Raw genomic sequence first — 24501 nt, 5'->3', positions numbered from 1 at the left:
AACTGCTAAATTTCAGTTAGAAGTTAATTAAAATAACTGCCTTGCCTAAACCTCTGGACAGCAGGCCACTCGACCACATCCAATAGACCCAACCAACCCCAGAAATCCACAGATCTCGTGTTTCAACTCAGCAAAAAGTGCAACACTCTTAAAAAAAAAAAAAAGGCCTACAGGCTTTCACCATCTGGTCTGTGGAGCAGACAAGGGACTATAAGCCAGAAAGCTGTGACAATGTTTAATCCTAGAACAGTCCAGTCTCAGACCTTCCATTCTCGAGGGAAAAAACCCAGAATATGCTTCCAGTGTCCCTTTCCAGGCACGAAATTCCTATTTCCAGGCTCCTGTTTCCACCTCAGAGTCCCTGTGAACTGCAGATTCATAAAGCGGACTGACCTCGCCCCTCCGTCCGCAGCCAGCCCGGCGCTTCCTCCGCCTCGATTCCCCCCCAGGGAAACTCCTCCCCCTGGCCGCCAGCCCCGGAGGAAAGCCGTCCTGCCCGCGTCTCACACAGCCAGTCGGCTACCCGGTCTCCCGAACGCCTCTGGGACTTGTCTGTGTCACCTCACTGCCGCGACATCAAGTGACCCGCCCCCCGGTCCCGGGGTGGCGGCCGGGGCGCGGACGCTCGGGCCCCGGGCGCCTGGCGACCGGGCAGCGCGGCCTGGCCCTCGGGCCGACCCCTACCTCGGCCGGGTTGGTCAGGACCTCCTTCATGTACTCGGCCACAGTGATGGGCCCGGTAGCCTTGATTTTATACCCGAGGTGCCGCAGCATCGGCGTCACCGGCTGGTTTCCTGCGGGCTCCTTCCCGGAGCTGAGGTATCTCCCTCTCCAAAGGCAGGGAAGGACTGCGAAAAACACACGGTAAGCGGGGCCCGGTCAACACCGTAGTGTTTACAGCGCGCAGCAGCCCGAGCGCTTTCAGATCGGCCTCGTGACCCCTTCCCCTCGCCCGAAGCCGGGAAGCGGACTCCGGCCCGCAGCACGCACCCCAGGCTCAGGCAGGCCCGCACTTAGCCCGCCGCCCCGAGCCCGCTTTCCGTGGGAGGCCGGACTCGTCTCCCGGCCTGGAGCGCTCCAGGCGCCCGCCGCTGAGCAGGGCGCCCCGCGCGGTTTCCACGGCAACCGTGGTCCGGGGGGCGGACACTTACCCGCTCTGCCCAGCGACCTCGCGCCGGCCATCGGGAGGACGCTCATGTTGAGGCTCCCAAGCAGCCGGCAGGCGCCCGGGGGTGGGGATTACGGGCACTTCCGGGAGAGGACACGCCTCCGCCGGAACTACGTCACCGGGCCGAGCGGAAGGGACATGCTGACGGCTCGCGCGTGCTTTGCTAACCATGGCGGCCGCCAAGAAGCCTTTGGAGTTCCATGCCAAGCGGCCCTGGGGTCCTGACAAGAAGGTAGACGACACGGACGAGGACGACGAGGATGATAACGATGAAGCCGAGAATGGGTTCTCCATGGAGGAAGTGTTACGGCTTGGAGGCACCAAGGTAATGGCGTTGAGCTCCCGGAGAGGGGGACCCGAGGCGCGGGCCGTGGTCCTGCGCGTGGCCCCGCGGCTGTGGAGGGCGTCTCGGACCCGCTTCCCAGCTCCGAAAAGTGCTCTGTGCGCCCCCGGCACCGCTTCTTTTCCACTGCTCTGCGCAAGATAGACGTGGAATTGAGCGTGTTTATGCTGCGGGCTTCGGATGAGGGCGATCCTCTCGCCGTGTTGACGTAGTGTGGCTGGCGCTCCGCCGGGCCCGCGAGGACTGACACTTTTGGTCCTGACCTCGGGTGGCATCAGCGTTTTGAACCACAGTAGTGCTGGAGTTTTAACTTATGTCCTCACCGAGTACACGCACATGCTCACTGTACGTTCAAGAAGCTCTCTGCTTTCTTGCAATTTGCATCCTGATTATGGGAAAGGAGCAGTCACCAAACTTTTGAGGCCTCGGTATGTCCGACGCTGAGGTGCTCCGGAGAAAAATAAAACCAGGGAGGACAGGGAGTGAGAGAGGGCGTCACAGTTTTAAATGAGGGGATCGGGGAACCCAGCACCGAGATGTTCGAGCAAAAACCTGAAGGAAAGAAAGGACTGAGCCATGTTTCATGAACAGCAAAAATGTCATTGTAGCTGAGGCAGAGTGAGGTAAGGGGAGATTAGTAAGGAATGAGGTCAGAGACGTAAGAGGGTGAGCTTTTACTTTGAGTTTGACAAAATCATGAGAAGATTTGGCTTATTTTTTATTAAATATTTTTTTGAGACTAGAATTGGGGCATGAGGGGCAGAAGAAATGCACCTTATAGGAGCAGATTCAGTTTGCTCTGTGTTCAGGTTGTATTTTATTTTTAAATATGTAATATATACACATGCTACAAAAAGGGGTTTTTTTTAAAATAAGGGATACGGGGTGAAAAGTCTTTTTCCCCACTTCTAGCTCCAGCCATGCAATTTACCTTCCAGGAAGCAATATTTTTGTAAGTCTCTTTTGTATCTTCCAAGGAAATAGATATGTGTATGTATTATTTTCTACATAAAAGGCACTGTACTATATCTATATCTATATATAACATTTTGAATCCATTTTTTCTTATTGTCTTAGAGATTATTCCATATCAGAATGTAAAGTCCTACGTCATTGGTGTAATGCCTGCATAAATCATTGTGTCTATCTTAGTTTTCTCTCAGCCATTTATTGTGGATCTTTAAGTTGTCAATATTTTGCTATTTTAAATAATGCTTCAGTATATGACTGCAAATATCTATTTCCACATTTGTAAATATGCGTGTAATCTAAATTTGTAGAAATGGAGCTGCTGGGTCAAAGGATGTGTGTCTTTTATGTATTTTGATTGAAGGTAGCAAATTGCCCTTCTTAGAGGTTGTGCCAGTTTACACTCCCATCAGCCACATAGGAAAGTGCCTTTCCCCCCATTCCTTTCCTAACACCACCTGTCATAATTTTATCTTTCCTCTGAGAGATTAAAAAGTTGATGCATTATTGTGGTTTTAATTTAAATTTCTTTAAATGTCAGTGAGGTTAAGCATCTTTTCTTATTTTAAAAGAATCACATTTTTTCCCCCATGAACTGTTTGTTTATATCCTTTGCACATATTTCTATTAGGTTATTTGTCACTTCCTTAACTGATATGTAGGAACTTTTATATTAATTATAAAGCCAAATTCCTTTGATATGAGTTGCCAGTATTTTTTTTCCAGTTTATTATTTGTCTTTTGATTTGTGTATATGTTTTGTGTATGAGAGAATGATAAATTTACCCATTTTTCCTTTATGGGCCCTAAATTTTATATCAACTTTGGAAAGATTTTCCCTACTCTGAAAGTTTTTTAAAAATTATGGTGTGCTTTTTTGGTTTTATGCTGATTTTATGGTTCTGTTTTTTACATTTAAATCTTGAATCTGTCAAGTATTTATTTGAATTTATTTTGGTGTAGGTTGGGAGTCCAGGCAATACCATGACAACTTTGATTTCAAAGATACAGGTTTCACATTAACTTTTGAAGCTTTAACTAAACTGTTGCATTTGTCATTTATTTTTAACTTTATGTTTTTATGCAGCAAGATTACCTTTTGCTGGCTGCTTTGGATGAGAATGAGGAAGTTGTGGATGGAGGCAAAAAAGGAGCAATTGATGACCTTCAGCAAGGTGAATTGGAAGCATTTATTCAAAGTCTGAGTTTGGCCAAGTATGCAAAAGCTTTCATAATTGAAGATGAACCGCCCAACAAAGAAGATGCCAACAAAAACGCAAGCATATCTAAATTAGATAATAAAAAGCAAAATGCAGCAGAAGGTGAAAGGACATCAGTCAGTAAGGTGAAAAATAAGAAGAGACCAGAAAAACATTCTGATGAGAACAACAGTGCTATACCAAAAGTAAAGAAAGATAAACAACAGGACATCTTTGAATTTGTCGAGAGACCAGCATTGTTACTGAAGCCTGGAGGCAAATGGTATGATCTGGAGTATAGCAATGAATGTTCTTTGGAACCCCAGCCTCGGGATGTTGTGTCTAAGTACAAAACTTTGGCTCAGAAGTTGTATGAGCATGAAATTAACTTATTCAAAAATAAGTCGAATAATCAAAAGGGAGCCTCTTCTACCTGGATGAAGGCAATTGTGTCATCGGGGACCCTAGGAGACAGGATGGCAGCCATGATTCTTCTTATTCAGGATGATGCTGTTCACACACTCCAGTTTGTAGAAACTCTCGTAAACCTTGTGAAAAAGAAGGGCAGCAAACAGCAGTGCCTCATGGCTTTGGATACTTTCAAAGAATTACTCATTACAGATCTTTTGCCAGACAGTCGGAAACTGCGGATTTTCAGCCAGCATCCTTTCAACAAACTAGAACAGTTGTCTAGTGGCAACAGGGACTCCAGAGACAGAAGGCTTATCTTATGGTATTTTGAACACCAGTTGAAACACTTAGTGGCTGAATTTGTGCAGGTCTTAGAAACTTTAAGTCATGATTCATTAGTAGCCACCAAAATTCGAGCTCTTTCAGTGGCTCATGAGCTTCTTTGTAACAAACCTGAGGAAGAAAAAGCTCTTCTTGTGCAGGTGGTAAACAAACTGGGAGATCCTCAGAACAAAATAGCCACAAAAGCCTCCCATCTGTTAGAGACATTGCTTTGTAAACATCCCAACATGAAAGGGGTCGTGTGTGGTGAAGTCGAAAGGCTGCTCTTTCGCTCAAATATCAGCTCCAAAGCACAATATTATGCAATTTGCTTTTTAAATCAAATGGTCCTCTCCCATGAAGAAAGTGAATTGGCTAACAAATTAATAACTCTGTATTTTTGTTTTTTTCGCACTTGTATCAAGAAAAAAGATATTGAATCAAAAATGCTTAGTGCCCTTTTAACGGGAGTGAATAGGGCCTACCCTTATTCCCAGACTGGTGATGACAAAGTGAGGGAGCAGGTTGATACGCTGTTTAAAGTGTTACATATTGTGAATTTTAATACCAGTGTGCAGGCTTTAATGTTGCTTTTCCAAGTTATGAATTCTCAGCAGACAATATCGGATCGATATTATGCAGCATTATACAGGTAAGTACATACCCTCCCAATATGTGAATGTGAGGAATAAAGTAATCTTACAGTACAGGCAATACCCCGCTGGGGGCAAGAGAAAGAACTGGATTTTAGGGCCCCCTCAGTGACTTGCTACTCACTCACTTTGAGTAAGTCACTTAATCTTTGTTTCTCTGTTGGACAGCTATGTTACAAGTTTTGCAAATATTGTTTATTATTTTTTTATTGAGACGTTGTTAAAATACAGAAAAATACACACCCAAAGCATCCATATCCTACCACCTAATATTTCAAATTTAACATTTTGCTGTATTTGTTTTAAATCTGTTAGGATATTAAAGAGATAGAACTACAGATGCAAATTTCCTTCTCTCCCCACTCCCAACCCCATGCTCAGTCCTGTATTGTTTACCCTGTCCTTCATACAGCCATTTAGTAATTCATTCATCAAGAATTTAAGTGCCAACTATCCACTGGATACTGTTCCAGGTGCTTAGGATGTAACTGAACAGTAAGCAGAGGTACTTACATTTATATTGGGGAAGTCAGATGGTAAACAAGAAAATTTGTTAGGTAGGGATGGTTGGCGGTTACAGTTTTGGAATTTTGTTTATATTGGGATTAAGATTTTGTTTACTGAACTTTGCAGGTGTCCTGCAATTTATCCATTGAGGCATGATCTTTTGAACAGTGTGGAAACACTTTGCAACTGTTGGAGTATACCAAAAAGCTCTGCTTTTCCTTCTAATTCATTTTTATAGTTTCTTAGTCATGCGTCTTACGAGAAATGCAGTGTAGTGAAGTCTGAGGCATGAGCCACACTGTCTGGATCTGAGTCCCAGCCACTTTATCCTCATAATAACCCAACCCTGTTAGTAAAGTGGAGCAAGAAACCTGTCTCATACAGTTACTGTGAAGATTATGGAACTTCCCCAAGGTTACACAGCTAGAAAATGACATGCAGACAGTTGGGGAAGACCATTCTGGGCAGAGAGAACGGCATGTATGGAAGGACATTATAGAGTTAGAACATTGGCCTAGAGATTCTCTGAAGTTCTCACAATTCAGTTTTCTACTATACATGTATGGTCTTCACTAGAACCATGTGGGGGAGGTTGTTTCTGGTCACCCAGCTAGTAGATAGTGATACAAGGATAAGAACCCAGGTCTAGTCCACTGCTTTCATAGCTCAGTTTCATTGTTTGGTCTTGGATTAGCTTTTCATGCGTGGTTCTGTGTCTATGAAAATTACATTGTTAGGACCATGCCCTCTTAGTCTAGAGTATGGAGAACCACTTGGAAAAGAGGAGAAAAGTCTCTTTTTTCTGTGATCCCCCACTCCTACCATCATCATTCATTCTTTTCTGGTCATTGACTTAAATTTTACCTCTTGGCAGAAATGGGCTTTTGTTCTAAAATAAGTAGGAAAGTTATCCCTAACTAAGATGATGTTAGTAGTTGCCTCTAATATGTGGCTGCTGGTTGTAGAAATGTTTTATGAATTAATAGTTGATCTTCTTTTTGTTTTACAGGAAGATGTTGGACCCAGGGTTAATGACATGTTCAAAGCAAGCCATGTTTCTTAACCTTGTCTACAAGTCTCTGAAAACTGACATCGTGTTGCGCAGGGTGAAGGCTTTTGTGAAGAGGTTACTTCAAGTTACTTGTGAACAGATGCCACCATTCATATGTGGAGCTTTATATCTCGTGTCTGAGATCCTTAAAGCAAAACCAAGTTTAAGAAGTCAACTAGACGATCATGCGGTATATTTTACAACTGCTTTTTAAATTGAGTGGGTTCTGAAATACATTGGTGTTTTTCTTTGTTGCTTCAATGACAGTAACTTTCTTAGGTGTCTGGAGCATGTCAGTGTGTGAGTCCTGCAGTCGGACATACTTGGACTCTAGCCCAGGTGTACATTTGACTAGGTGGGCATATTGCTTGACCCCTTTTCTCCTTATAAACCGCGCTACACTAAACTGCAATTACATGAGATAGTTACAGATGGTTATAGAGCTAGCAGATCCTTAAACCTGTTCCCTCTGTTGTGAGATGAACATAACAGTAACACCTATCTGGTAGGGTTGTTTAAAACATGTCAGAAATTTGTTTGAGAGCTGAATGTTTTTATGTCATCAAGTCCCAAAGTCGCAGGGACTGTTGGCTCAAAACTTAACTCTGTTCTATTAAGAAATAACGATACATTGTTCTCCCCTCGATCTAATTTCACTGGTGGAATTTTCATGTTTCACCAGAATTGCAATAGCTGTCTCACGTAATTGAATACAGACTTCCAGTTGATTGACTCAGATTCATTAAACCACTTTTTCAGGAATCTGATGATGATGAAAATTTTATTGACATAAGTGATGATGAAGACATAGAAACATTCACTGATGCAGATAAAGAAATAGGTACCGTGAAAAAAGTTGAGACAGAAGAAACTGTGTCTAAAAGTCATATGGAAACCAAAAAATCAGAGTCTGCATCTTGGGTACACTTTGATAATTTAAAAGGTGAGTTTTTTAAATCTTATTCCCTTGAGTTTTTAAATGAGGGAATTGGCTTCCCTTTTGATCTTAATAGAAATTAATATACCATTTTTGAAGTCCTCAGTATTGCTTTCTTAAAAATGGGAACTCTTATAACCAGATAAATTTAAGACCTTAGAAGTACATTTTTAGTATAGTGGATTGTTTATTTATTAACAGTACTACAGATAGTAAATACACATTTTAAAATAATTTAATTCTTAGAACTTAAAGCAAGTACCTTTTTGAGCTCTGAAGATTTAGTGAGAAAATTATGGACATATTAGGTGCACAAACAAGTAAATCTCATTTTCTTTAGCTATTAGTGTAAAAATTTATACCTTTGAACCAGTTTTAGTTTCTTGATCTTTATCTGTGTATGTAAAGACCTCAAACATGGAACATACATGAAGATATCAAATGTGTGTACATGAAAGTTTGGTTTATAAACAAATGTGTTTGGTTAGGTATTGTGAATTATGTGGCAGCTTTGGATCTTTTGTTTGAGCATCATGTTCATCCTTCTACAGGTTCCCAAAGTAATGTTTTAGGAATAAAAACTGTGAGGTAGAAACTTTAGGTTTTCCATATACATACACAAACTGAATTAAGTCTATTAATAGAATACTAAATAGGGCCAAAAGAAATCTTAGAAATGGTGTCTCTTCCTTTGAGACTGTAAAAAAATAAATAAATAAAAAAGGACTACTAGCCTTGAGGATTAATAAATGGGCCAGACCTATTTCTTCAAACTTGTTGTGGGACTCGTGGTCAAATTATTTTCTCTCTCCAAATTTCAGTTTGCCTGCGAAGTTTAAAAGAAGTTTGGTAGCCATCAGGAAAGTTTTTAAAAGAGATCCATCGGTTGTCTTAAGGCTAAACTGAGAATATGCTTTAGAAGGATAATGGGCATGGACACTGTAAAGCAGACAGTTCACAGTGTGTTCTGAAAACTCTGTTTTACATTGTTTAATCCTGAGTTTCTGAAAACATGAAGAAAGTGTAAAACCTGTTGTGAGAGAATTATTTCTGGACATAATTAAATTACAAATATTTAGAGCTCTAAAGTTTCAAAAGACTTTAGACCTATTTCATCTTCAGGTTATTTGCCATCTTAACACAACCTAATTTACCCAGAATTGGGCACCTTTTCTTGCTATTTGAAAAGGAATTTTGAAGGGGATCTTTTAGTAGTTGGGGTAAACTTGCTGCCTGATTTATTCAATAGCAAAATGCTAGCTTGGGTATAAGGATAAATTCTTGAAGGGCCTTGGAGTTTTTTTGTTGGTTTTGTGTGTTGTTTTTTTAATATCTATTGATTTCAGAGAGAGGAAGGGAGAGGGAGAGAGAGAGCTAGAAACATCAGTGATGAGAGAGTCATTGGTTGGCTGCCTCCTGCACTCCCCCCACTGGGGATCGAACCCATAAACCTGGCATATGCCCTGACTGGGAATTGAACCATAATCTCCTGCATCATAGGTCAATGCTCAACTGCTGAGCCATGCTGGCTGGGTGGGCCTTGGAGCTTTTAATGTTTAATGTAGGTAGGATGCCTGGCTAATGAAGAATGTGGGAAATATCTGTTGATAACATTAATGATGGTGGCTTTAGTGATACCTTAGGCTAGAAATAAAGCATTTGAAAAATGCTGGTTTTTGTTCTCAGGTGGCAAACGGTTAAACACATATGATCCATTCAGTAGAAACCCTTTGTTCTGTGGAGCTGAAAATACAAGTTTTTGGGAACTCAAAAAGGTAAAATAATTTCAGTTTGTCTTTTGATTCATTTGTGCTATGTATTTGTCCTCAAGGATTTAACATACCCTGAAGTTCCCATTTTCTTGCAAATAATAAATATAGGAGTTGTTATTTAAACATGAGTTGTCATAAGGAAGCAATTTGAAGTACACAGCTGTTAATACTTTTTAACCCATATTTCTGTTGCCTCTGTGAAACATTAAATTTACACCTTTCTGCATTCACATATAGAAAATCTTAAATAATGTACATACAAAATAAGGATGGTTGTACATGGCTATAAATAAGTTTTGCTTTTTGTAGGTAGATTATTGCATGTAACAGCTCTGTAAAACAGGTAAATTTTGCTTTATGCATTAAATACCCCTGAAAAGTTTTGTGATGAAAGTACTTTTTGCAAGTAAAGGTACTTTTTAAATGTTTAAGAGTACCTCATATTTTTAATAACCTTTTATGGTTTCTCTTTTAAAGCAAATAAATGTCTTCCTGTGTAGTGATTCTGAAAGTATGGGCACAGACTCCTGGGGGTCCCTAACCCCTTTTTCAGCAAGTCTGCAAGGTTACAACTACTTGCATGGTGATACCAAGACAGTATTTACCTTTGTCACTATGTTGACAGCGGCACTGATGGTGTAAAAGAAATGATGGGTAAAACTGTTGGTGCCTTAGCACAATAAAGACAGTAGCACTAAGCCACACTCACATCATTATATTCTTTATTGCCACATACTTTCAGTTTTTTTAAAAGACAGTATCATGTAAGAATGATAAAGCAGGAAAAACTTGATTTTATTATCTTGACCCTAAAGTACATTTGTTTTTAGTATCTGCTGTGCATATATAGTAAGAATGCATAATGCATTCTGCTGCATACCTGAATATGAAGGTTGTCTCACCGCCCAAGGACAAGTATCTGTGTGATTGCTGGAAACTCAGCTACTTTTTTCATGAAAGACTGGCTGAATGACAGACTAGTTATTTAGGCTTGGGTATTTGGGAGATACTGTCTTGAACATGAAGAAAATCCACAATTATGTGAAAGGCTATTAATAAATCCTTCTTTTTCCAACTGTCTGAGGCCAGATTTTCTTCCTATACTCCAACTAAAATAACATGGAATATGGAAGTAGATGTGAGAATCCATTATATTCTTATTAAGCTAGACATTAAACAGATTTGTAAAACTAAAATAATGCTACTCTTCTCACTAATATTCTTAAAAATAACTTTCATAAAATATGTTATATATGTACTAATATTACTTCAAGTAAACTGTAAATAGTGTTTAAAATGTTTGTTGTAATTTCTAATAACGTAAATAACAATAGATATATCCCACTTAAATTAAGGACACTCTTGAGGTCCTAGATTTTTAAGTATATTAAGCAGCCCTAAAACCAAAATTTTGAGACTCACTCTTCTAATGTATTAGCTTAAGTTTTAATTCTTTGGGTTTTCTTAAATAATCTATAATTGTAGTAAGAGTTGACCTCATTCACATTTTTCTTTTTAGCTATCTGAACATTTTCATCCCTCTGTGGCTCTATTTGCAAAAACTATCCTTCAGGTAAGTCTAAAATATTCAAAAGACATGATATAAGAAAAATAAGTAATCTAGTTTTAGATAATAAATTGGTCATACAGTATTTCTTCCACCAGATAGAATCATATACATTTGTCTGCTGATGTAAAGGTGCAGTGACTCACTTAATACAGAGCAGCAGTTAAGCCTTCCCACTCTGAGATGAATGGAAATACAGGATTTTAGGAAACCACAGTTATTTATTACATTCAGGCTTTTCTCTTAGAGAAAGATTGCCCTCCCCTTTCGTTTGCTACTTCAGGGCTTGGTTCCTGATTAATGGTTATATGACCTATAGTATTAATATTATTTACCTGTTCATATAATCAGCAGTGTATCAGAGAATATGTCTCAGTGTGTGTTTAATTTAAGTAAGGAATAATGTGCATAACCCCTGGCCAGGTGGCTTTGGTACCCGAAAGGCTGTAGGTTCGATTCTAAGTCAGGGCACATAACTAGGTTGCGGGTTTAATCCCCAGTCAGGGCACGTACAGGAGGCAACTGATCGATGTTTCTCACATCAGTTTCTCTCCCCCCCTCCCTCTCTCTCTCCCTCTTCCTTTCTCTCTAAAAACATATCCTTGGGTGAGAATTTTTTAAAAAATGCACGAGAGGAATATTTGAAGAGTCATTTATTGCAGATTTGTGCCTTCTATGTATTGTATGTAATAGATGCTTACATTTTCCTCTGCTTCTTATCTGGATGCATATATATAATTTAAGTTCTGAAATTTCCCCCATCTTTCAGGGAAATTATATTCAGTATTCAGGGGACCCACTTCAGGATTTCACACTAATAAGATTCTTGGATCGATTTGTATACCGAAATCCAAAGCCACATAAAGGCAAAGGTATGCTTCTCGTTGATGAATTATTCGGTTTTCACTGTTGATATTTAATAAACAATAGGAGCACATAACTAGGTTTTACATTGCACTGTCTTGATTTTACATTTCAGAAAACACAGACAGTGTTGTGATGCAGCCAAAAAGAAAACATTTTATAAAGGATATCCGTAGTCTTGCTGGTAAGTATTTATAAAATACTTTATAATAATTTATAAAAGCCTGGACAGTTGAAACTTACAAGATAGTACATGTTAATAACACATAAAACCTAAGCACCAGAGACGTTATCCATCTTTTGTTCCTAAGAATGTGTAGGCATTCTTAAGTCTGCTATGTCTAACTGGGCCTTTTTTTTTTTAACTTTATTAGACAAAATATCAAACATACCCAAAGTAAATAAATAGTATGATCACCCAGCTGGGCGTGGCTCGGCGGCTGAGCATCGACCTAGGATCCAGGCAATCAGGGTTCAATTCCCGGTCAGGGCACGTGCCCGGGTTGCGGGCTCAATCCCCAGTGGGAGGCGTGCAGGAAGCAGCAGATCAATGACTCTCTCTCATTGATGTTTCTATCTCCCTGTCCTTTCCTCTCTCTGAAATCAATAAAGATATATTAAAAAAATAAATAGTATGATCAACTTCCACCCCTCCCCCCAAAGACTATCTCCCAGCCTTAATAATTATCAATATTTTGCCATTCTGATATCACCTCTAGCTTTATCAGTGACACCCTCCACATATACATGTCATTCTTCTACAGTTCAGACCATCTTAAGCTCTCTAATATGGGCTTAGCAGAAAACCCACACAGAGTTTTGTCACAGAGCATCATGTTAACTTAGTGGATAACCTTCTACTGTGGGTATTTACCCATCTTAGGGTCTGAGTCTTTGTTTTTCTTTTCAGAGCAGACATTTCTTTGCATAACAGATCCCAACTCCTTTTTGTTCAAAGGCCAAGGTGAAAGTACACCTAATAAAGCATTTAATTTCCAACTGACTTATTTCACAGATGTCCAGAGGTGTGAAAAGACTTGCCCAAAGTTAACAGAATTAGAAGCCAAATTCCCTTTTAATTAAGATGAGTCAGAAATTTTTATTCTGAAGAGGGGAAACAAACATCCTTGTAGCTCCCTAATTTTGTTCATTAGTTTCCTCAGAATTAAGTAAAACTGTGGATAATTCTTTGTTTGCCTTTGCTTCCTGTTCCAAGAATGGCAGGCATTGTCCTTTTTCTGGGATGAAAATGGCAAGTTTAAAGTGATTATTAAAAGAACTCTTTGAATTTTTATGTCTCTTAAAATTCAGATCTGGGGTGCAATTGGAGGACATTGTCAGAGACCCTGTTCTTTCACTGTGGTGTACTTACTGTTGGCTAAGTACTGCCTACTTTTCATTTAGCCCACGATCAGTTTCAAATGTTGGGTCTCCTCCACATAGACTTTTCCAGAGATTGTCCTTTGCACTCTAGGATCTGTTTTGTCCACCTTCCTTAACATTTTGAGATGTTAGGATTGTGGGTATGCTATAGTCTTAAGAGCTTGAATAACATAAAAAGGATTTCTTTAATAAAAGTTTTAACTGAATTTTTCTAGTGAACAGTAAGGAGTTCCTTACAAAAGAAGAAAGCCAAATACCAGTGGATGAAGTGTTTTTCTATAGGTAATATACTTAATATAGTTTCATTTGGGGAACTGTTAAATGTAACTGTTTACATTCCATAAAATGCTTTGTTAACATAGGCCAACCTTGAAAAGATAGAAGGACCTATCAGTATCCATTTTTGTGAAGATAATTTATAAGTTAGTAATTTTGCTAACATTAAGATATCCAAGTGAAACTAAAACAAGTAAATATGGGGGTTTTGTTTTTACTAATATAGCATAATTTTTGTTTCATGAGACTTGACATTATAGAGCCTAATCTTTAATTCCCTTTTATAACACAGTAATTTTCTTAGAGGCTTTAAATCTGTATTAGGCTAATGTAATTACAAACAACTCATGAGTAATTTGTCCAAAATGTGGCTCTAAGCAGAGTTAGCAAAATTCACTGTGCTGCTATAGAGATAAGTCCTAAACCTACTGGTATCATTACTATATGCTAAGTTTCACTGTACCCCATTATGACAATAGGTCGAACCGATAAAATTTTGTGACTAGAGGTCAGCCACGTTAAGATGAGTTGAGGTGTTTTTATGAAGAACTTAACCTAAATATCTGAAATTTATACTTAACATTTTGGAAGTTTCCAACTGTTCTGTAGAATTCAAAACTTTTTTCTATAATAAATAAAAATTTTAGTCATTTATATCCAATTGAGTTAACAACTTTTACACTGGTTTCAAGTGGGCCTTATAGTAAAATTATCAAATACATAACATGAATTTTATTTTAGGTATTATAAAAAAGTTGCTCTTGTTAAAGAGAAACAGAAACGGGATGCAGATGAAGAAAGTATAGAAGATGTGGATGATGAGGAATTTGAAAAGATGATAGGTAATTTGTTGACTGTTTAATTTGAAAATAATTTATTACTATTTATTTATAGAACCATAGAGTGTTAGATGTAGAGGTGGCCTTAGTTTAAAAAATCATTAAACTGCCCTCACTGGTTTTGCTCAGTGGTGAGAGCCTCGGCCTGCAGACTGAAGGGTCCTGGGTTCTGTTCCAGCCAAGGGCACTTACCTCGGTTGCAAGTACGATCCCTGGCCCTAGCCGAGTGCGGGAGGCAACCATTCGATGTGTCTTTCTCACACTGATGTTTCTCACTCTCCCTCTCTTCCCCTCCCCCTCTCTGAAAAAGCAATGGAAAAGGATATTCTCAGGTGAGGATTAAAAAATAAGTAAAAAATAAAGACTTATTTTAACTAAGAACACCATGCAAATAAATGGAGGATTAAATCTTTTGGGGGGATATGGTAATTCACCCACATTTGCTGCAGAAAGATATGTAGTTCTTTGACGATTTATGGAGCAAAAAACATTATATTTACATGAGTATATTCATCCTTAAGGCCAAATCTCCTATAAAAGAGAAACCATTTTTACTGTTCCTAATCTCCTTACATTATTAGTAGCAATAGTCTACTATTTCATCTATTTTATCTTTATACTCCACAGAGCTAGAAAATTTTAATTGAAATTTAGACTGAAACAAAACATGAGAAATTAGAAAGGCTTACATTGAGTTCACTTAAATAGTTCTAATAGAGTAAAAAGGACTGCAGTATCTAAATATTTGATATTCACCCTATTTTTATAAAAGAACTCTAGAAGCTGAAATTAACTGGAACCCATTTTAATTTAGGAATTTAATTAGGTCAGTATATGCACAGGTTTATTTTGGTGTTTGTCATAAACAGAAGAATCATGACTTTTGATTCAGAAATAAGACATGTCAACTTTGTTATTTTTTGTTATATCTCACAATTTGTATATTCTCTGGCAGATACATTTGAAGATGATAATTGTTTCACCTCTGGAAAGGATGATCTTGATTTTGCTGGGTAAAATACATTTCTTCAGTATTTTCTTTTAACTGTTTTCTCACCATTTCCCAAATTGTTGTCCTCAGAACAGCAGAGGTATTGAAAAAGCTTGGGAAATTGGATCCAGTACTTTCATTTTGGACCTTTTATAATTCATATTGAAGTTCTGTAACTCTCCTTTTAAACCTGTTAATAGTCTAATATCCTGGTAGTCACCAAATCACAGTTTAGAAAACTGTTCTTATTTACTCTTCCTTCAGCAATGTGAAAAAGAAAACAAAAGGAGCTAAGGGTGAGCCAGAAGGTGAAGATTCGGAAGATAGTGATGATGACCTTGAAAACCTGGATGATGATGAAGTGTCTTTAGGAAGTATGAATGAAGAATTTACTGAAATTGATGACGATGGGGGAACATTCATGGATGTGTTGGATGACGAGAGTGACGGCATTCAAGGTAAGCATTTTTAAAATATAAGACAGAAACAAACTATATCTTTCTTTCTTCCTCATGTAGGCTAGTTTTTCTTTTGAATGTTTTTTAATATTACTCTGTATTCAAGTTAATACTCAGATCGGCCAAACATTTAAAGAGGACCTTTTCCCCCTCTCATTTGGAACTGGAAGGTGTTTTTTTTAAAGCATTTGAGTATTGAGTTTTGGACTTTTATTTTAATCAATAATTAGGCTATCTGTGTAATACATGTTGAGTTGTTACGTTGCCCCCTGTAATTTATTTTATATTATTTTGTTATTTTTATTTATTTTATTTTTTCCATCACCATTTATCCCCTCTATGCCTTCTTCCACCTCCACTCTCCCCCCCGCCCCAGTGCAGTCACCACACTGTTGCCCTTTTTAATGTTAGAATAGTAATTACCATTTTCTAAAAGTTAATCAATATTCATCATTCATCATAACCCTGTGGCAGTCTTGTTTTTTTAAAATTACTTAATAGCTCATTTTTTGGTAATAGAACTTAATGAAGTCAGCTCCAACGTCAATTCTAAGAAAAGCAAGAGGAAACGTGCAAATGATTTTGACTTTGCTGAATCATTTCAAGGTAAGAAAATGCATTTAGTGTTTTTGAAACCTAAGCAGTGTGCATATGAAAGTTGTTATTCATTATTATTTCGGGAAATTAACTTTTCTAAATTGTTGGTTAGTACAATTTAGTTCATTTTTATAATGGGTAGTAACAGTTTTATGTATTTTAATATGTGAAAATTATTTCCCACATACACCTTCAATTATTTTTTCTTCCTAAATTCTTTCCTCTCACATCTGAGTGTCTCTAGATCATTTATGTTTAAACCATTCAATTATGTGTAAGCCTGGATTTTCAATGGACACCTTTTGCCTTTTCTCAACCAAGTCTTAATCTTTGCCACTTTACCCTTCTAAAAATCCATGCTCTTTATTAACTTTATTTTCCTCTTTTATGAGATCTGCCACCTTGCTGCCATGACAGAACAATTCTAGCCTCAAAAATATCTTATATGAAACAGATATGAAATACTCTAATTTGTTCTCTAACATTTTTTTAAAGTATATCATCACATTATTATTTTAGTGTAACACTTGTAAGGTACTAATAAAATAAAAAAGTACTATTATTTGGTGACAGCCTTAAGTTTCTGATAAAAATGTAGACAGCACTAAAAATAAATATTTTACCCCATAATTCTGTGGATAAATACACAGGCGCCCTGCTGGTGTGGCTCAGTTGGTTGCCCCAAAAGGTTGCCAGTTCTATTCCCAGTCAGGGCACATATCTGGTAGGGGGCATGCAGGAGGCAGCTGATTGATGTTTTGCTCTCACATTGATGTTTCTCTCTCTCCCTCTTCCTTCCTCTGTCTAAAAATCAGTAAAAAATCTTTTCAAAAAAATACACAGGCTTGTGCTTTTTTTCACACTTTGCCTCTCTAGCTTCCACTTATGAATAAAAATAGACTTGCAAAGCTAAAAACAAAACACTGGACAATATTTTATTAAAATTGAATAAGAAGTATTAAAAACTTTTGACGTTAATGTTTTGACAATATCAAAACTAATAAAAATTACTTATATATTGGTAGTAGTCTCTCAGGTTTTTATGCGTACAAAATTTTTATCAGCTGTTTCAAACACTGCTAACAATCAGTCCTCTTAATTAGATTGATTTACCTGGTACATATCTAAATTATAACATGTCTTCCACATTTTGTTTTCAATAGAGTGCTGTAAGGTTTTGCTTTAATAGTAGCATATGCTCAAATAAATATAAGGCAAAGTCTTCCTCAAAATCATCTCTCAGAAAATAAATGTTGCTTTATATCAAGTCTTACTGAGCCTGTCATATTAAAAGATGCTCTCTCAGTAACCTTATTTTTAATAATAAAGTACTGTTTCAGAAGACAGTAGTCTGAAATAATCTCAAATCTCAGTAATAGTTTTGGATGCAGATTAACGTGTACCTGGCAGAATTGATTAAAACAAAGGAGGCAAAGGAATTTCAGACTTGATTGAGGACTTCACCTTAATCTGCACATGTTAGATATCCCTAAGGATAATCAAACCTTAAGGAAACTTTAAGAAGGCAGTGCAGCAAAAGTGTTTACTAACTGAAATTACAGCTCTATACCTATAAGATGAATGAAAACAAACAAAAAAAACCTTTCCTAATTCTATACCAATGAACATTTTAGCTTCAGATAAAATAGTCAATAATAGCATCATACACAGCTCTTAAAAAATATAACATACATTTCACTTTGATAAAAATTAAGATGAAATTCTCTAGAAACTTTTTTTTTTTTTAATATATCTTTATTGATTTCAGAGAGAGGAGGGAGAGGGAGAGAGATAGAAACATCAATGATGAAGAGAGTCATTGATCGGCTGCAGCCCTCAACCAGGACATGTGCCCTGACCGGGAATCGAACCCTGATCTCCTGGATCCTAGGGTCGACGCTCAACCGCTGAGCCATGCCCAGCTGGGATCTAGAAACTATTTTACCAAAAGTGGCTCTGGTATATTCATGCAAAGACTTGTGCACGATTGTTCATAGCAGCATTATTCGTAATAGCCAAAAAGTGGGAACAGCCCAGTGTCCATTGGTGACTGAATAGTAAAATATGGTATAGCCATGTAATGGAATATTATTCAGGAGTAAAATGGAATGAAGTGCCAGTACATGCTATAACATGGATGAGCTTCAAAATTGTTGCACATAGTGAAAGAAGCCAGATACAGAAAACCACTTATATGATTCCACTTATATAAAATAGCCAGAAAAGGCAAAGCCTTCATGGGATATTACCACAGATGGGCACTAGGGATCTTTTGGAGTGGATGGAAATGTTCTACAATTGCATTGAACAACACTGAACAGCTGAACAACTCTGTAAATTTACCAAAATGTATTGAGTTATACTCTTAAAACAGCTTAATCTTATGATGAATTTTATTCCTTAGTACTCTAGTAGTGCCAGAGACATGGACATCAAAGATGCAGAGTTTGGATAGTATGTTTTCAGGAAATGGATAAAAACTAATAAATATTAAAAATAGATGTTTTACTATTTTATCTACTTTGAAAAGTTTATATATCCAGAATTATGAGGTTTTATTTTTAAGGAGAACCCCTTTATTTTGAGCAATATAAACAAACTTTATTTATAACATAATACATACACCTTCCAAAAATTTCTTCACAGTCCAAAGAATACAATCTCTGGCTTAATTAGAATTTACATTTTGCCTTAAAATATTCCAAAATCCATCCATGTCAACTTTGGAATTTAATCGTGCCTGATACTATGAAATAGGGTAAACCTTGATCAGTGGCCAAATCTGAAAGGCAAGAAGACATAATAGTCATCTGAACAATTCTATTAGGATACTAACTTTTAAAAAAAACAGTATATACTAACTGTTAAATACATTTCTGTCTTTAAGTGCCAGCTACCTAATGGTGTTAGAAGATAACTGCAATTGTGTATTTTAGCCTGAGTATAACTTTTTTAAACAAAACTATATTGAAAGATTTGTGTTTTTCCAAAATCATTGGATTTACAATTTAATAATCTAGGTTTATACTTCTTTTAGGACCCAGGAAAACAAAGAAAAGAAATCTCAGTGACTCCAACCTATTTGTATCTGCTGAAGAGGTAAGTAAGGCTAGTGTACTACTTTAAGAAGTTAGCTATTGAACATTGTCTTAAGTTTTCTGATAAATATACCCCCCCCCCTTTTTTTTTTAAGTTTGGCCACCTATTGGATGAAAATATGGGATCCAAGTTTGACAACATTGGCATGAATGCCATGGCTAACAAAGATAATGCAAGTAAGTAACTTGAATTTTTTTGTTAAGTAGCTTTATAAATGCTTTATAGACATTTTAATTTTTTCCAATATTCATAGTTACTGGCTTCAGTTCTTTTGTCAGTAAAAAGGGTTCAGGGGAAATAAAATCTTCAGAGCATTTGTTCCTTTCCTGTCCTAGTCTTTTATTTATAAAATGGTAATCTTTGACATTAAATAAAGGAAAGTAACAAACAAGCAGGGGATTTGCATAGTGGTTGGCAAACTGTAGTCCCTGGCAGACCCCAAGTTCCTGTTACTCAGTAGGAAGTTCTGTGGGGCCCCCAGGACTCTGCAGTGCCGTGTGCTCATCTTTCCTCTCCCCGCAAAGGTCTCAAGCAGCTCAGATGGGAGGCTGAACGCGATGACTGGCTACACAACAGAGATGTGAAGAGTATCATCAAGAAGAAGAAAAATTTCAAAAAGAGGCCGAAAACCACTCACAAAATTAAAAAGCAAAGAAAATGAGTGTTTTCTAGATAAATTATAAATTCAAATTCTACTTACTTCTAACTTTTGTTGTTCAACCATTTTTCTTGATCTTGCTCTCTGATTCCATACATTCCGGAATATTCAATGGATTTGTAATAAACTATAAAAAAAAAAAAATCATTTATAAAATCATGTAAAAATGTTAAAATTAAATAGTATTGAGAAATATCAAACTTTTTTCCTTCTTGCTACATATTTCATGCAGAAGCTGTACCACCTGTACTAATCATTGTAATGAACGCTATTTATTAGGCAGATACTGTGCTAATTATGTAATGTTACCTCATCTGATCCTTATAACAATTTGTGAAGTGGGTGTGATTATCTCTACTTGGCAGAGAAACAGCTCCAAGATGTTAGCAAACCTGAGATTGGTTTGATTCCATCACCACCTCAGTTATGTTCCATTCCATAGTCCACATTCTTAACCACTGGAAGAATTAAGACTCCAGCCCATGAGGCTAACGGTTCTCATCTTAATAACTGTAGGTAAGAATTTTCTCTACTGTGTTTTCTCAGAAGGAGCTAAAATGGGGATGAAGAGTTTTTTTTGGAAATAGACGTTACAAAATAAAGTCATTTAGCCCTTAATTGGTCATGAAGAAATTACTACTTAGTTTATAGGTTACCTGAAAAAGCTTTTTGTAGTTTTATTTTTACTTAAGGAAAAAGTTATACACAAATACCTATAAGGTGAACAGGTTGCATGAAACATACCTTCCAAGATGGAGGGAAATTTCCTGCTCATTGTTTGCCTGAAATCTAATGAAAAAAAGAGTCTTAAAATTAGACATGATTAGAAATTCATTATATTAAAACACGCAGCCATAACTTAGTGCTAGCCTTAGGGTAGGGATAAAGAAGGGATCCCACAGATTAGAAATTTTTGTTAAGATCCTTCTGGTAATCCAGGAACTTGCATATAGCCTTTTGTAGTTATTTCGAAGTTTTAAAATTTGTGGCCTACATATGATGTATTTATTTAGAAATGGTATTTAAAAGCAAATTTTCAATGTTAATATATAATTCCCTTATGTAACTATATAAATTATTTTTATGGATGCAATTTACCTTGTTTCGGAATTAGAAATAAGGCTGTACAATACCCAGGTTTTTAAGTAAGTACTTTTAAGAAAACAAATGACACGTTTCAAAGATGGCCCCCACTGGGGACTGCTATTCCCTGCTTTAGTAAAAGAGAAAGCAGTACTTCCTCATTTAAAAGTTTGTGAGCTCTCATAAAATTTCATCCCACAAAAAGTCAAAGCACTTTCAGCAACAGCCAGCTGCATGGAAAAGGCTTTCAGTGCCCAGGACTGAGCAGAACTCTACAAGCCTAAGAAACTGGTTACTGAGACAATATGGCTATGCCGCTTACTCTCGGTTTACCAAACAATGAGGTGTGTTTGCTCCATCTGGACTCCCAAATTGAGCTAGACTAGGACATTTGCTCTATGCCTTACCCACCCCCTAGTAAAACCCAGGGAAGTGTGAAACTTTCCCTAGTCTACAAACATTAATTTTTTTAGGAGGAATCATTTACAGTAAACACCTAGTTTCCCCTTGTGGCTATAAAAATGCCTAATCATCTGAAGAAGCAGTTTTTAAAAAAATGCCATTTAGTACCTAAAATGTATTAGCAAACTGTATACCCCTCTATAAAACATTACTTCTGAATTATGACTACCTTGGCTTGTGTCCATCTTTTTAAACAAAATATATGCTCCAAAAACGCCCACAAACTCAGCTACTAAAACTCCTTTAAAGATCTTCTTTGCCAGTGGTTCCAAAGTGCGGGCCATCCTAAGTTTAACAACAAATACATGTAAACCTAAATGAGCATATTAAAATCTAATACCCCTTCTATAAAAATAACTCTAATTCATTCCCAGTTTACCTGTATAGGAATAAAACCCCAAAGTTACTGATTACTTGATTGTATTAGACATGCCCCACGGTCCTAGTTTCCAATTGCCACGCTCTGGAGGCACAATGAACCAAAGACATGATTGGGTAAAGTACAGAGGAGATTTGAAGAAGGCATCGTAAAAAGAACTCACAATTTATGGAATTACGATTTTAAAACTCTAAGGATATATAGAATGGTGAGAGGGTAAATAAATATAAGATATGATCGAATGGGTGCAGTATTTGAAAGCTCTTTGTAAAGTACCCTACAAAAGTAAGGTTATTCTATAAGTGGTTGTACATGTTTATAGCTGGAGCTTTTCATTTATTTATACAATGTCATACATTGAACTATGTGCCACAGTCCAGGCATTTTATACGAAGCTGAGCAATAACTGGTTCTTGTTCCAGAAAAGCTGCTTTTCTTACAGTATTTTCAAACTAAAGATGCATACCCTGGGCCTCAACCTACAATTCCCCAACCCCCAGATTCTGATTTAACAACTCTAGGGTTGGTGTCCCGTGATCTGCCCTATAGCCAGCAACTCCAAATAATGTTACACAAGAGGCCCCTGGACCAAATGAGGAAGAAAACCGACCGACATCACCCAGGAAGTGGTAAGACTAGACTTTAGATCCTGATTCCCTTCCTGTAATGAAAATAAAAGCTAATCACAAGAGAGGGTCTGAGTCATCCTTTCTCTCAAAGCTAAGCAAGGTAAGGGCTTAATAACAGGTAATAGCCAACGTGACTCTTACCGAGTATAGGAAATGGAAACCCAAGTTTTTGCTCCGCCTCCTCATAACCCCAAAGTCAAGGACAACGGGAGAACCCGTTTTTACTCAGTATTTTGATACTGCCCTGCGTATGCTCTTCCTGGCATTGCTCTCTGTCCTTGGTGCAGGTGGCATGTTCTCCAGTCCTCCAGTCCCAGCTCTGCTCACTGTCAGCCTTCACTCCGTTCACTTCTGACTCCTTCCACAACACCTGAGGGCGGGGGCCATTCAATCCCCTGCCTTCCTAGGATTATCCTACTAAAGTCGGTATCAGGTGTCCCTTCCCCCCAAATTCCCTTTTCTCATTTTGATAATGTGATCACCCTGGGGACTAAAAGATTAAACTTTACTATTCTTACCTAAAAGAAATGAAGCAGAGGAATAAAAAAAAAAAGAAACCATCAGGCAGGTGAGTGCGCGGGGAGAGCCGTTTCGCTGCTCACTGCAATGCTGTACACCACGCACAGGAAGGCAGTCCTGAGCCCTACGGGGAACTATCGGGTTACTTTTAATGTTCAAGGGGGCGGAAAGAACAAGGCCTGCCTGTAGCCACAGTGTGAGGAATCCCAGTAAGATTTCGTTTCGTTTGTTGGAGAGGTGAGGTTAAGGGTTCAAACAGTAAAGTCCAAATAACACTGTATAATAAGTCATTTACCTTCCTTGAAAATGTACATATATGGGCGCGCGCGCACACGTTTTACATTCCGGTCCCTCCGCTTCAGGAGAGTGGTTTCTATGATACGCCCATTAAATAAAGACACGACGGCACACTGCCCAGGACAAAGTGCGGTGACCAGCTTGCAGAGGAGGAACGGGAGCAGACAAGGTTTCTGAGAAGGATGGACTGAGACGGAGTGTAAAATAAAGCCGTCCTCTGATGGGCTCAAAGAAAAGCCGGGCTGTGGTCGTGGGGTTACCATCACCCTGGGCTGAGAAGCTGACTCGGGGCGCACGAGCTTAAGACGGTGTTCAGTGTTGCACCCGAAACCCCCTCATCTGTGCGCCAAAGCTGGAAATCGACGCAGCTCAGCGTCTCCAGCGACAGGGTTTCACACAGCCAGGCCTCCCGCTGGCTAGATGCTGCGACGCGGTTCCCACCCGCCTCTGGGCTTAATCAGCAAAAGCGGTCTTTCCAGGCTCCCGCCGTCAGCGAGGCGCTGCGCGCGGCTCAGGCTGGCTCCCCGCGACCCGCAGCCCCTCGCCGCCCCGCATCGCCGGAGCCCCTGCGCCCCCCGCCTCCCCAGCTCCCCGGAGCCCCCTGCGCCCCCCGCCTCCCCAGCTCCCCGGAGCCCCCTGCGCCCCCCGCCTCCCCAGCTCCCCGGTGCACCCTGGCGCCCCCCGCCTCCCCAGCTCCCCGGAGCCCCCTGCGCCCCCCGCCTCCCCAGCTCCCCGGTGCACCCTGGCGCCCCCGGCTCCCCCGGGCCCGGGATTCCCGGGCGCTCCGGCCCCGGCTGCGCCGCTCGGGCCGCGGGGCCAAGGTCGCGAGCAACCCGGAAACACTCGGGCCGTTCCCGCGCTCGCTCCGCCGGCGGGGAGACAGGACACCGCGTGTCCTCAGCATGACCCCAGGACGCTACCAAGGTCCCCCCAAAACTGGCCGCACTCCCCGCTCTGGGTAGCCCAAGTCTAACCTGCAAACCCGAGCCCGGCGCTGACCCGAGCCGCGGGCAAGCGAGGCTGCGCCTGCGCGAGGGTTGCAGAGCCCCGCCCCTCCGGCCCCGCCCCC

At 39.1% G+C, this 24501-nt stretch overlaps 3 protein-coding genes across 6 annotated transcripts in view; 1 reads left to right on the top strand and 2 right to left on the bottom strand.

The window, feature by feature from the left end:
• NDUFAF7 (NADH:ubiquinone oxidoreductase complex assembly factor 7) overlaps nucleotides 1-1280 on the bottom strand; it is a 16832-nt gene extending 15552 nt beyond the window's left edge. Inside the window, exons 1-2 of one of the 2 annotated variants that reach the window (XM_081157225.1) lie at nucleotides 1152-1280; nucleotides 685-848 (exon numbers count right to left, since the gene is read on the bottom strand). In XM_081157225.1, coding sequence (XP_081013351.1) covers nucleotides 685-848; nucleotides 1152-1197 — 210 coding nt within the window. In that variant the 5' untranslated portion in view covers nucleotides 1198-1280. The remainder of the gene's footprint in view (nucleotides 1-684; nucleotides 849-1151) is intronic. The other variant, XM_081157226.1, reaches the window with a different exon arrangement.
• On the top strand, nucleotides 1279-20261 carry CEBPZ (CCAAT enhancer binding protein zeta). Its single transcript, XM_081157222.1, has 16 exons — nucleotides 1279-1493; nucleotides 3568-5063; nucleotides 6581-6812; nucleotides 7382-7565; nucleotides 9246-9334; nucleotides 10851-10904; nucleotides 11668-11770; nucleotides 11878-11946; nucleotides 13361-13427; nucleotides 14163-14263; nucleotides 15216-15273; nucleotides 15516-15709; nucleotides 16229-16315; nucleotides 19344-19405; nucleotides 19500-19581; nucleotides 19930-20261. Exons 1-16 carry the CDS (start codon nucleotides 1338-1340, stop codon nucleotides 20064-20066), a joined length of 3171 nt encoding a protein of 1056 aa, XP_081013348.1. The 5' UTR covers nucleotides 1279-1337; the 3' UTR covers nucleotides 20067-20261.
• CEBPZOS (CEBPZ opposite strand) lies at nucleotides 18053-24489 on the bottom strand. 3 transcript variants are annotated; one of them, XM_081157227.1, is made up of 5 exons: nucleotides 24407-24489; nucleotides 21778-21893; nucleotides 20808-20852; nucleotides 20106-20190; nucleotides 18053-19088 (listed from the first exon to the last, which is right to left on the bottom strand). In XM_081157227.1, exons 2-4 carry the CDS (start codon nucleotides 21890-21892, stop codon nucleotides 20108-20110), a joined length of 243 nt encoding a protein of 80 aa, XP_081013353.1. In that variant the 5' UTR covers nucleotide 21893; nucleotides 24407-24489; the 3' UTR covers nucleotides 18053-19088; nucleotides 20106-20107. The 3 variants fall into 3 exon arrangements, with proteins under 3 accessions (XP_081013353.1, XP_081013355.1, XP_081013354.1); XM_081157229.1 differs by lacking the exon at nucleotides 24407-24489 and adding an exon at nucleotides 23431-23452; XM_081157228.1 differs by having other exon boundaries at nucleotides 18870-19970.
• Nucleotides 24490-24501: the final 12 nt, after the last annotated feature.

The sequence above is a fragment of the Miniopterus schreibersii genome (genome assembly GCF_964146895.1).
Source record: "Miniopterus schreibersii genome assembly, chromosome: 13".
Classification (NCBI taxonomy): Eukaryota; Metazoa; Chordata; class Mammalia; order Chiroptera; family Miniopteridae; genus Miniopterus; species Miniopterus schreibersii.
This window is presented reverse-complemented; position numbering and strand designations above follow the sequence as displayed.

Bases quoted from the DNA above. Each gene is read 5' to 3' on its own strand.
- CEBPZ (XM_081157222.1), top strand. From the start codon at position 1,338: ATGGCGGCCGCCAAGAAGCCTTTGGAGTTCCATGCCAAGCGGCCCTGG. The intron at 1,494-3,567 runs GTAATGGCGTTG...GTTTTTATGCAG, and splicing joins TACGGCTTGGAGGCACCAAG to CAAGATTACCTTTTGCTGGC. The intron at 14,264-15,215 runs GTAATTTGTTGA...ATTCTCTGGCAG, and splicing joins GGAATTTGAAAAGATGATAG to ATACATTTGAAGATGATAAT.
- CEBPZOS (XM_081157227.1), bottom strand. From the start codon at position 21,892: ATGGCCCGCACTTTGGAACCACTGGCAAAGAAGATCTTTAAAGGAGTT. The intron at 20,853-21,777 runs GTAGTCATAATT...TTTTTTCATTAG, and splicing joins AAAGATGGACACAAGCCAAG to ATTTCAGGCAAACAATGAGC. The intron at 20,191-20,807 runs GTATGTTTCATG...TTTTTTTTATAG, and splicing joins ATTTCCCTCCATCTTGGAAG to TTTATTACAAATCCATTGAA.